General features: G+C 50.2%; 1 protein-coding gene across 1 annotated transcript; it reads right to left on the bottom strand.

Annotated features, from left to right (window-relative positions):
• Positions 1 to 6,489: 6,489 nt before the first annotated feature.
• On the bottom strand, positions 6,490 to 8,791 carry MLNR (motilin receptor). The gene is made up of 2 exons (XM_081046018.1): positions 7,695 to 8,791; positions 6,490 to 7,021 (listed from the first exon to the last, which is right to left on the bottom strand). Exons 1-2 carry the CDS (start codon positions 8,608 to 8,610, stop codon positions 6,618 to 6,620), a joined length of 1,320 nt encoding a protein of 439 aa, XP_080902144.1. The 5' UTR covers positions 8,611 to 8,791; the 3' UTR covers positions 6,490 to 6,617.
• Between the last annotated feature and the right edge of the window lie 2,994 nt (positions 8,792 to 11,785).

Raw genomic sequence — 11,785 nt, 5'->3', positions numbered from 1 at the left:
AGAGGCTCAACTCACGCTGCCATTTTATGATGTCATCAGCCATTGTTTTCACTCTAGTTGTGGAGGATGCAGCTCACTTGCCGATGTGGGAATCCAACCGGCGACCTTGGTGTCATGAGCACTGTGCTCTAACAACCAAGACAATCTGCCACCTCTTGCTTTCCCCTTTTTTACTCCTGCTTGATTCAGTGACTTCTGTAGCCTGCGCTGGGATCATTAGATTATATCCCTAAGCCTCTCCTTTTATGTCTATCTGCTTTCTCCTTGGTGCAGTCATCTATTCCTATCACTCAAATCAGTGGTTTCTAAAGTGTGGTCGCAGACAAACACTAGCAGCATCACCTGGAAACTGGACGGAAATACAAATTCTCAGGCCCCAACCCAGACCAACAGAATCAGGTCTTCTGGGGTGTGGCCCATCAATCTGTATTTTAAGAAGCCCTTCAGTTGTTTCTGATGTAAGCTAAAACTTGAGAACCACTGGTTTAAATGATCACTTCCACGTTGTTGATTCCTAAATCTTACAAGCCTTGATTTCACACTCAGACTTCCCTCTAGTATTTCAAACTGGAGCGTCCTATGGAATGTTAATATAGGAAAGAAAAGAAAAAACAAGCTCTGTGGTCAAGAGGAGTTGACATGGCATTGCAGCATTTCTTAAAATTATCTCACCATTGGGACCTATTTCCAGGAGGTTGTGGAAAACACAACAACAGATGGATGGCTTCATGGGAAACAGTAATCAAAATGGAATTCATTATCGTCCCCTGGTAAATCATCTCTACCTCTGACAGCCTATTTCTTTCACACAGAACCAACATTCTCCTAGCTGCATAGGATTAAAATATTGGAGTTAGGACTTCCTCTTCTCTCATATCCAACCAGCCTTTGAGTTTTAGACTCAGTCATGATAGTGTTGAAAGGTCAGAAACCCAAGGTGATTTCTGAGGAGCAAGTAAGCTGTTGTTGTGGCTTATCAGAGTCAAGGCTCAGGAGATGCCCCTTCACTGTGATGTGGAGACCAGTCCACCCACCTGAAAGGCAATTCTGGCTGGTCTCAACAACCAGCACCGGGCAGAAGTCTGGGAGGCAGGTACATAGCTCCAGAGCTGCCCACGGGGATACAGGTGACATGGAGTGAAGGAATCAGAGATAGAAGCCAAGAACCCAAGAGAACCTGGATAGCTGAGCAGGCCTGTCCTGGAGGAGCTGCGGAAGAGGGCAAGGAACCAACCCTGGTATTGAACAAGGGAAAGAAAGACAGAACATGTTTGGAAGAGCAGGAGCTGTGGTGGAGGCCTAGTTAGTGGAATGAGCAGAGACCATGGGCTCAGCCTGGCCTCAGGCAGAAGGGCCTCAGCATTGGCAGTGGCTGGGCTGCACGGAGAGATTAAGGGGACAGAGGGGCTAAAGAGCCAGGGAGTCATTATTGGGTCACAGTCATGAGTTTCTGCTGGAACATAAGTGACTTTCATATCAATACCCCACCCAAACCCACCTTTAGTATCTTTGTTTACTATCTTTGTTTCTCTTCCTTTATCCTGGGGTAAATACGGGGGTAAATACGGGGAAATGAAGGAAAGGGGTGGGAACAGGGAGTGTGGTAGGATGAGTATGGAAGAGGTTAGGGAGCTTTAAAAAATTATATCTGTGTCCAACCACTAGAGATTCTGATGGCATCGGTCTAGTCTCCAGATTAATGCCTCTTAAATATTAATGGGCAGTGATTTGGAAAGTTTGGAGTGGGGCCTGAAAATCCTCATTTTGAAAAGATCCCAGGTGACATAAATGCTACTGGTCTGTGGATCACGTTTTCTGTAGCAACAATCTTACAGGAGAGGTTCTCAGAGTGTGATCCCCAGACCGTCAGAACAGTATCACCGGGAACTTGAGAGATATGCACATTCTTGGGCCCCAGCTCAGACCCACTGAGTCAGAAACTCTGGGGGTGGATATCTGTACATGCAGACCGAGGGAAAAACCTGAGATTGAAAATCTACTTCTGGAAGCAGACGGCAGGGAAAGACTGAAAAAAGAGGCTGGCCACTGCAGTCTGGTAATTAACAGAGTTTATTAAGGGAGACTTACATACAGGGCATGTCTTGGGCAACTGCAATACAAAATGGATCCCTGCACCACTTGGCAGGCACCAGAGAACTCCACAGGGTAAAGGGGTGGATAGTCAGTCACATGTATGAGTACGTGGATGCTATTGTACCTGACTGACTGGTTCAGGACAACCACCAGTTCCAGGAGCCAGCGTGTAGCAGGAGGCAGGAGAGGGGCTCTGACTTATGTCAGAATGAATGGCAGTTACCATCAGACAGTCTCTAAGGTGAGGGATGGGGGGTGGGGGCGGGAGGGAGGGTTGCAGAACGCAACCTCCATTGTGGCCCAGGTCCAGCTTTTGGGACAGACAGCGGTCATGTCATGGAACGGTCTCTCCTTCACAGTGGAGCCCAGCAACCTGTTTTAACCCACCCTCCAGGTGATCCTTATGAATGCTGAAGTTTGAGAACTGCTGCTCTAAAGAATTCACATGGGAAATAAAAATCTGAAGGGAAAGATGTTGAGTTTCACTATAAGGACAAAATAATGAGTTACTGTGGGAGTAAAGACAAAGAAAGAAAGATGAGGTTGGCTCTATTTGTGTTCTAATTATGAACAGGTATAATCATTACAGTAAAATTAAGACATTATAACCTTGAAATCTGCACACATTCACTTCTTATTTTATATTATTATTATGTTTTTAAGGAGGTCACAGCTCCCAGTGGCCCATACGGGGATCAAACCGGCAAACTTGGTGTTATTAGCACCGCGCTCTAACCAACTGAGCTAACCGGTCACCTCCGTATTTGCTTTTTAAAACTTTTTTTATCCTCCTATCATCTCAAGTAGTAGAACATTTTTGGAACTAACACACTCACTGCAAAAGGGAGGGAAAAGAGATAACAAGCTGTGGCCCGTTTTGCTATGTGCATACCTGGGCCCTGGAGGGGTGCAGCTGGTACAAAAGTCGGTGGGAGTGCCTGAGGCTGGAACTAAAGATCGGGAACATGATGCTCGCTGCTCTGAGGCCACAATATTGCTGAGGTCTCGGCGATGGGAGGTGCTGAGTATGGAAATGTCCCTGCTCCAGTGTTACCACGCTAACTCAATGAGTGCCCTGTGCCTGGATTATGACAAATCACTGGTCCCAACTAGCGTCCCACCCACCAACCTCTACCCAACCCACCACAGTGGGAGTGTTTTGCAGGCTCCTGATTACCCCAGTGCCCTTGCCTTCCCCCTCTCATCTTTCTCCAAGGCCCTTCCTCCACTCCCTTCAGCGCCCCTCCCTGTGTGTGCCCCTTTTGCTTCTGTCTTGCGCTTTCCCTTGTGCAGGCCGGTGGCTGAGAATGGACGTTCCACTCATCTGCTAACTCAGCCTCCATCTCTGTCCATCCACTGGGGCGCAGGTCCCCGTCCCCTCGCTTGCAGCCAGCTGAGTTCACCACATGTTGTCTACCTGGGCAAGTGATGCTAAGGGGAATAAAAACACAGTCTGTCCTGTGGCAGCTGGATGGCTCAGTTGGTTAGAGCGCGAGCTCGGTTCAATTCCCACATGGGATGGTGGGCTGCGCCCCCTGCAAATAAGATTGAAAACAGCGACTGGACTTGGAGCTGAGCTGCGCCCTCACAACTAGATGGAAAGACAATGACTTGGAGCTGATGGGCCCTGGAGAAACACACTGTTCCTCAATATTCCCCAATTAAAAAAAATTAAAACATTAAAAAAACAACAACACACAGTCCCTCCTTTAGGGAGCAAGTTACAAACTCTGGGAACCAGCCATCACCATGTAATGTGCTGAGTGTATAATGTGCTAAGTGCCAAGTGCCGTGATACTAAGTGCCATGGAAGAGATTCCAGCCCATACTCTGTTCTCCTGGTCTGGCTGGCACTTTTTAGCCCATGTTACACAGGTATACATTATTCTTCAAAAGGGGTGTGCTATTTTCCTAAGGAGGCAAGCAGAGTCAGCCTCTGCCACGTCCTTGTAGCTTACACAGAGCCAGGGACATGCTGAGTGATTGGCCACAAACATGCCTGGGGAGCACACTCTGGCTCAATGACAAATGTTTCCATGCTCCCAGGAGAGGAAATGCTGAGAGTTGAAGTCTGCTCACTGCTGACCAGGGTCTATGTAATATTTACAGTTTGGAATCTTTAGAAAGTTTGTTCATAATTAAAAATTGCCTCACATCTATGTTTAGGAAAAGGCTTTTGAAAGCTCTATTTAAAACACTCAACCTGTACAATCACTATCACTATCACTTATATATAAAAGGCTTCCCCATTCTGGCAAATGTTACTATTACATGAGTAGAAATGGTTAGGAGAGGCCGTGTTCGAATTTCAAACATCATTAACATGCTGCTTTCATGTCCCCTTGAGGACCTGGTACAAGAAACTCTTGGTTCCTAGGAGGTGCTGTGCAATAGCTTCTTTGAACATTTCCTTCAGAAGTGAAAATGTCTCATGCAGAAAAGAGGAAGAATGTCTGTATGGATGACCCTGACCGAATACTTGGCAGGTCCATCTGATGTAAGTGCTTTCATTAACCTGTGAGCTGAGTCTGTGGTTCATCGAGAAGACATAATCACATAGTTCAAAGCAAAAATGCATTAAAAAGTTGATTGATTTGGACACCCTGACATGAGCTCATTTTTCTGTATATTTAGTCATACACATCTAGCACTTAGCAGTTACTTGGTAAATATTTGCCAATCGAATGAATGAAACACAAACCCTTGCCCAATGTGATGCCTCACCTAACACAGCAGTTTGGCCGGCAGAAGAGAAAAGGACTCAAAGACAACCTCGCAGGGCCATCGGCACATGTCTCAGCCCAGGTGCAGGGAGGGGTCCTGGGCCACAGTATCCGTGATATGGGCCTCGGGGAGGAAGGAGGTCCAGGACTGAAAACCGCAACCCACTGTCCCCGACGGCCACCTGGGGTCTTCCCAGCACTCTCCTCCCCCTTTAAAACCAGTAGTCAGTGCCAAAGAAGGACACTGTCAGTTGGGGTAGAGAACAATTTTAGATTTTAGGATAATTTTTCAAATATCTTTGCCCATGACCCACAATAGGAAAACATTTTATTTTGTGAATCAGGAAAGACACCAACCAATATACCATTGAAACGAAAGTCTCACAACACAACAGAGCCCCTGACACAATATTTTGAGTTGTGACTCTTGGGGAGGAAGTACAGTATGCAGTGTTTTCCTGTCATATTGACCACAGAACCTTTTTTTCCAATAATCCTTGAACATCTGCAGAACAGCTTAGGCAATGCTGCCCCAGGTGGCTGCTCCCTGCTTCCTCCACTAGCTGGGAGAAACATCGTAGACAGAGACTTCTTCACTGCTGCTCCAGGGGAGGACAGGGCCAGGGAGTTAGGACGCTTGAAAGGGACTTGGAGTCATCACTGTACTTGGCTAATCAAATGACTAAGCAGCAGTTTGTCAGAATGTTGAGCCACCCTTGCACAACTGCGTGAGTTGTGCCCTGCCCACCTCCAGGGGGCGCCATTCACACAGACCACGTTGAGAATGAGGCCCTAGGAAAACAGGTTTATGTTTTAAACTGTATAAAACAAAACAAAGTCACAGAGTCGATCAGAATGTCTAACACATTCTCTTTCTCCCTTGACTACATTCACTGACTCTGGTGTTTTTCAGTAAGAGCAGCTTCTCGGGGTGAGAGTGGGTATGAATCTTAAGACTGGAATTCTTACTCAGACCCATCAGCTCCTGTTTGGGAAACCGAAGAGTCAGTTCCATCACTACTAAAGCAGGAATGATGAGAACACAGCCCATCAAGCTGAGGTGAATATGGAGATTAAAGCTCTTTATAAATGTCACTAGTAGTCTCTGTCAGGAAGTCAAGTCCTGCTGCAGCTGCCTGCCCTCAGGCTTCGGTGCCCAGGTTCGCTTGCTACCTCATGGTCAATGGCACTGGGATAGCCCCATGGGCCATTTCAGGGAGAAGTGGGTTGCAACACGGTTGCTTATGCCCAGTAGTAGTTCTGCAAAAGGGTATTGTGCCTAGCTAAACTTTATGATTTGCTCTGAGCCAGGAGAGGTGGGACTCCTGAACACTCCACTCTGCCTACCAGTCCTTTCACTTGCTGCCATAAATAGGCATTAAATAATTTTGTGCATCAAAATGTCATTATCCTGGGTTCTTTGTATATGTACACAAAAATACATGTATATCCACAACATAAAAACAAAATACGCCTTTGATCTCAAAGGTGACCATTTTTATGGCAGCATCTGCCTATATCACTTATTAACTGTAAAAGGAACAATTGTATTTCTAAAGACTAGGAGAATGAAGATTTGTAAAATCTCCCCAGAGCACATTTTGTGATGTGGGATTTCATGAGGCTAAACTAACATGAATGTCCCAGAGGAGGTCAATGAAAGGAAAACTAGAAAGATTGGTATATTTACTTTTCAGATTTTGGTTGGGAAAAAATCATGCTGACAGAGTTGCTGGCCATCTGGCAAAATGTCAACCACTCTTTCCAATTCTTCCTAACAGCATCAATTTCCTCCCCCGTTCAGTCTTTATTTCCCCGCAGACTTGTTTTCTCCGAAGTCTCAGAACTGCGGGAGGAGGTGACCGGCTGGGCCGTGCTGACGGCAGGTGTCAGCATGTTAGCGCTGGTCTCCGTAGAGCCAGCTGTCTCTCCTCCCGTGTCCCCCTCAGTGTCTCTGCTTCTGCAGAAACCTGTCTGTACCGACGGTCTGGGCCGCAGCAATTTCCAGGCAGCGGCTCTATACTTCTTAGAAATGAGGTTGTAGAGGATTGGGTTGATGGATGCGCTTAGATAGAAAAGCTGCAACGCAACAATGTTAAAGTACTGAGAGAAGTACATCATCTGGGAGTCTTCCGTGTTTATGTAAATGATTCTGCCAACGTGGAAAGGCAACCAGCAAACTATAAATGCCAGAACCACCACCACTGCAAAACAAGACAGGGGCACCAGAATTAGCTAAAACATGTGAAAACACCCCCCCAAGAAACCACCGGAAGTAATAAGCAACAGCAAAACAAATTAGACAAAATTTTGACCTGCAAAGTTTATCCCTACCCCAGAAAACCACCAGGCTGCAGACAGCATCGATATCTGCTTTAAAGCTGCAGAATTGGCTTATATATGTGTCACCAAGGCGGGACCTACAGCAAAAGGACCAACTTCTACTAACAAGGGGCTCTGTTCTGGTAAGCTTCCTTCTACACAGCCATTTAGAGGCACGTTCTCTGCTTTCCGTTGAAAAGAATTCTGCAACGGGTCTGCACAATCTTTTACTTTTTTGGTATGGGCATGGCTCACTTTAACCTTCAGAATAACTTAGCATTAAGTAAGCAAACTTTAGCTGAATGTGATCTGCCCTGTCTTCTCAAAGGGGCTGTGAGAATCCACATCTGCTGCATCTAACGGGGACGGGCCGTGGCTCAAGGGCCTCCAATCACCCCTCCTGGATGAGTCCAGCTCACCGATCCCAGCAGCTCGGGAAAATCATTGCGGTTGACGGACCTGGGTATCCCAGGCTCAGGGACAGAGCGAGGGAAGGGGCCCAGGGCGGCCAGAGCAGAGCACTGGTGTGCGTGCAATAGCGGTAGCGCCACTTACGCAGGACGCGGACCGTCTGCCGGTGGCCCTTCTCCCGCCCCGCGGTGGCCGGGCCTCGCCACGGTCCCCTGCTCCTCCACAGCTCCCTCCCGATGAGCCCGTAGAGGACGGCGAGGCACAGGAAAGGCAGGAAGAAGTAGGCGGTGGTGACCCACAGCATGACGCGCAGCGCGCCCAGCTGCGCGGGACTCGGCCGGCACTCGCGGCTGAACAGCGCCGCGGCCGCTGCCGACTGGCGCCCCGACGGCGGGGACAGAGGTGGCGCCTGCGAGGAGCCGAGGGGTGGCACTGGCGGTGGCCGGGAAGCGCGGTGCGAGGGGGTGAGCTGCGTGGTGCTGTCCCCGTCGAGGGGCGCGTGGACGTCGGCGGGATCCTGCTCAACGCCCACCAGAAAGAAGAAGGGCCCCGCGGAGAGCAGCGCCACCAGCCAGAGCGCGGCGATGAGCGCGCGGACGCGGCGCCGGGTGACGAGGACGCGGGCGCGGAGCGGGCGACAGATGGCGAGGTAGCGCTCCACGCTGAGCGCCGCCATGTGCAGCAGCGAGGCGTAGGTGCAGCCCTCGCCCACGTACAGCGAGAGGCGGCAGAGCAGCGGCCCGAACACCCAGGGCCGGGAGCGCCACAGGCGGTACAGGTCGAAGGGCAGCCCGAGCAGGATGAGCAGGTCGGACACGGCCATGCTGCCCAGGTACAAGTTGGTGGTGGTCCGCATGTCCCGGTACCGCCCGATCAGCAGCACCGTCACCACGTTGCCGCTCACGCCGACGACGAACAGGCTCAGGCACACGGCGGTCACTGTCACCAGCGTCCCCAGGGGGAAGGGCGAGCATCGGCGCTCGTCGCACGGCGGCAGCTCGGCCCACGCCGGACCCCGCGCGCCCTCCGCGCCGTCGCTGCTGTTCCAGAGGCTGCCCATGGGCGCGCCGCGCGGGCCGGCGCTCCGACACTCGGGGTCCCGCGGCCCCGCCGCGCCCCCAGCTGGGCCCGGAGCCTAGCGCATGGCCCGGCTGGCGAAGCGCTGCCACTGGCAGCCCGCATGCGGCGGGGGGCGCCCAGCCTCTACCCCGCGGCCCCAGCCCAGGCGACACTGCTGGAGCCCGGCCGTGCGGAACGCAGCTCTGCAGGGTCCGCTTGGAGGCGCTCCCCGGGTGGCGCGCAGTCTCCGCCCCCGGCCGCCCCCCGGCCCCGCCCCCACTCCCGCGCCCCCCCCCGCCCCACTCCCGCGCCCCCCGCCCCCACTCCCGCGCCCCCCGCCCCCACTCCCGCGCCCCCCGCCCCCACTCCCGCGCCCCCTCGCCCCCACTCCCGCGCCCCCCGCCCCCACTCCCGCGCCCCCCGCCCCCACTCCCGCGCCCCCCGCCCCCACTCCCGCGCCCTCTGCCAGGCCTGTCGTTTTCCAGAGCGCTTCCCTCTCCACCAACTGGAACACGGGGGGGGGGGGGGGGGGGGGGGGCGGCTATAGCGCACCAGACCCACCCTGGGAAGCGATTTCTGGACCCCAGTGATATTGGTCACTGCACCTCGAGGAGAGCCGGCGCTTTTGTCGATCGGGTCCAGAGGGGACCTTCTAAGGGACCTCGGCTGGTCCCTTAGTTCTGGAAGGCTGCCACAATATGAAAGAGTAGCAGAGGAATTGGGGGCAGATTCTGGAGTCCCTCTCGGGTTCTAGTTCTGACTCTACAATCGAGTGATGTCGGATCAGCCCCAGCCTTGCCCATCCCAGTTCTCTTCTGTAAATTCACGAGTGGCTGTGGAGGGAGATGACCAGATAATTTCAACGATCTCTTATCTTTTAACTCTGAATCTATGGCCACGACCCTGTTTATTCATCTTAAAGAACAAGATGTGCTTATGTGTACATTTGAGTACTTAAACATGTGCTATATTTATTTCTATGTACAAAATGTTTTATAAACTTAAAAAGCAGAGTATTTGCCAACACCAGAAAGAACTCAAATTCTGGCGGAAACACTGTAACTGATGCATGAGTCATTCATTGTGGGCTTGATGACAACAGCTGTCACTTACTGAACACTCAGGCTGTGTTTGGCTCTGTGCTTTTCGTTTAATTCTCATGTCCTTCGAAGCTCATTTTACCGGTGAGCAAAGTAGGACTCTTCTTGCGATCACACAAGCAGAGAGACGCAGGACTGGGATTTGAACTCGGGTCAGCCTGATTCCACAGCCTGCAGGCCCTGTCATCTCCCACTGAACTGCCCCGCTGTGCCCCCTCAGTCACTCTAGCTCTGCAGTCCTCCCAAAGCACCACAGCTTGCTCTGGAACCTTTCTGGAAGTTCTTTATCTCTTTGTGTGCATGGACGCCTATAGCAGTTTCCCTGCCCAACCTGTTGTGGTTTAAATCCTCAACTTCTTTTCCCAAAGTTCCCTTCTCCTCTCTGGAACTGAAACCTGGCTTTGCCCTGGGGACATACTTCTGGACAGTCCTCTCACACGCAGGAGCCGTGGGCTTGGAGGAGGGGTACATGTCTCCTTCCTCATCATTGCTGTTCCCAGCTGCCCTAAAACCTAACCTTGAATCTAATTTCCTCAGACCCTGCCCTCTCCAGCCCCCCCATCACACCCTCATCCCCTGAGGATTTGGGGGCCTGCCCCTCACTCTCTCAAGCACTCCTCGTGATAAAATTCACACCCACATGAATGAGTCTTGCAATGCTTCATCTCTCCTTTCTATCAGTGATCTTGTCCTCCACCCCATCTCAGGCAGCAGCTCCTGTGGAAATCCCTTACACCCCAGGAGGGACCTGGGAGCCCTCCTTCATCTCCATTTCATCCATCCCAGTTTCTGACCTTCACCACCCATCTTTCTAGGTTGTTTTCTCTAACACCTCAACTCCTGCAATCCTTCCACCACACTGGAGCCTCCAATCTGCTGCTCTTCCTCCCTTTTCCTTGACCCTCACCTGTCTCTAGTGCTCACTTTCCCAATTTAAAATCCATGAGCGAGCCTGACTGCTCCCAGGCCAACACCCTCAGTTCCTGTGCCCTTTCTCCATTGTCATACTTGTCTCCTGGATCAGAGCACAGTCACGACCCTGGCTAAGCAGCATTCTCTGCTTGCTCCATGCACACTCCCAAATAACTGTTGTTTCACTTGAAATATACAACTTCTAGAGTGGTGCTTAGTTTTCCCTTGCCATCCTCATACTTATTTTAGTTCACTCACTTTCCCACTCTCCAGACCACTCTTTTATATCCTCTTCTCTCCTCAAACCCCAACACCTCCTTCCCCATCCTTACTCTCAGCTGGTGAGCTTGCACTCTGATTCTCAGAAAGAGTAGAAGAAATTAGAAGAGAACTTCCACCTGCTCTCACCACCACGCCTACCCACCTCCCCTCAATGCCACCCCCCACACATACAGATGACTGGGGTGTGGTACTTGTACCTAGTCAGCTCTGCCCTTCAGTACGTCATTCACCTCCTCAAGGACATCACCCTTGCAATTCTCTCTCTCTCTTTCCTGTATCATCAAATTTTCTCTTTCTTCCAATTGGATAAAGATGATGTATGTCTCATATACAACGGAATATTACTCAGCCATAAAAACGAAATCTCACCATTTGGGACAACATGGATGGACCTAGGGGGTATTATTATGCGAAGTGAAATAAGTCAGACAGAGAAAGACAAATACCATATAATTTCACTTACATGTGGAATATAAAGAACAAAATAAATGAACAAACAAAACAGAAATAGACTCATACGTAGATAAAGGGAACAAACTGATGATTGCCAAATGGGAGAGGGGTTGTCAAGCTCAGTGAAAAGGGGAAGGGATTACAAAGTACAAAATAGTCACAGGGATGTAAAGTACAGCATAGAGAATATAGTCAATAATGTTGCAAAAACTATGTATAGTGTCAGGTGGGTACTGGACTAATTAGGGGAAATCACATTATTAATTACATAAATGTCTAACTACTATGCTGCACACCTGAAACTAATATATCATTGAATGTCAACTATAATTGAAAGATAAAATAAAATAAAATTTTATCCCTTTTCTGGTTCCATGTTTTCAGCAAACTCCTCAAAAGTTTTTGTCTTCACTGTCTCCACTTTTTCTC

The sequence above is a fragment of the Rhinolophus hipposideros genome, assembly GCF_964194185.1.
Source record: "Rhinolophus hipposideros genome assembly, chromosome: 4".
In the NCBI taxonomy this organism is placed as follows: Eukaryota; Metazoa; Chordata; class Mammalia; order Chiroptera; family Rhinolophidae; genus Rhinolophus; species Rhinolophus hipposideros.
The sequence above is the reverse complement of the archived record's forward strand: the minus strand, read 5'-3'. Positions and strand labels throughout refer to the sequence as shown.

Excerpts from the sequence above, each read along its gene's own strand:
- MLNR (XM_081046018.1), bottom strand. The coding sequence starts at position 8,610 with ATGGGCAGCCTCTGGAACAGCAGCGACGGCGCGGAGGGCGCGCGGGGT. Across the intron at positions 7,022-7,694 it reads GCAGACGGTCCGCGTCCTGC|TGGTGGTGGTTCTGGCATTT; the intron begins GTAAGTGGCGCT and ends CTTGTTTTGCAG.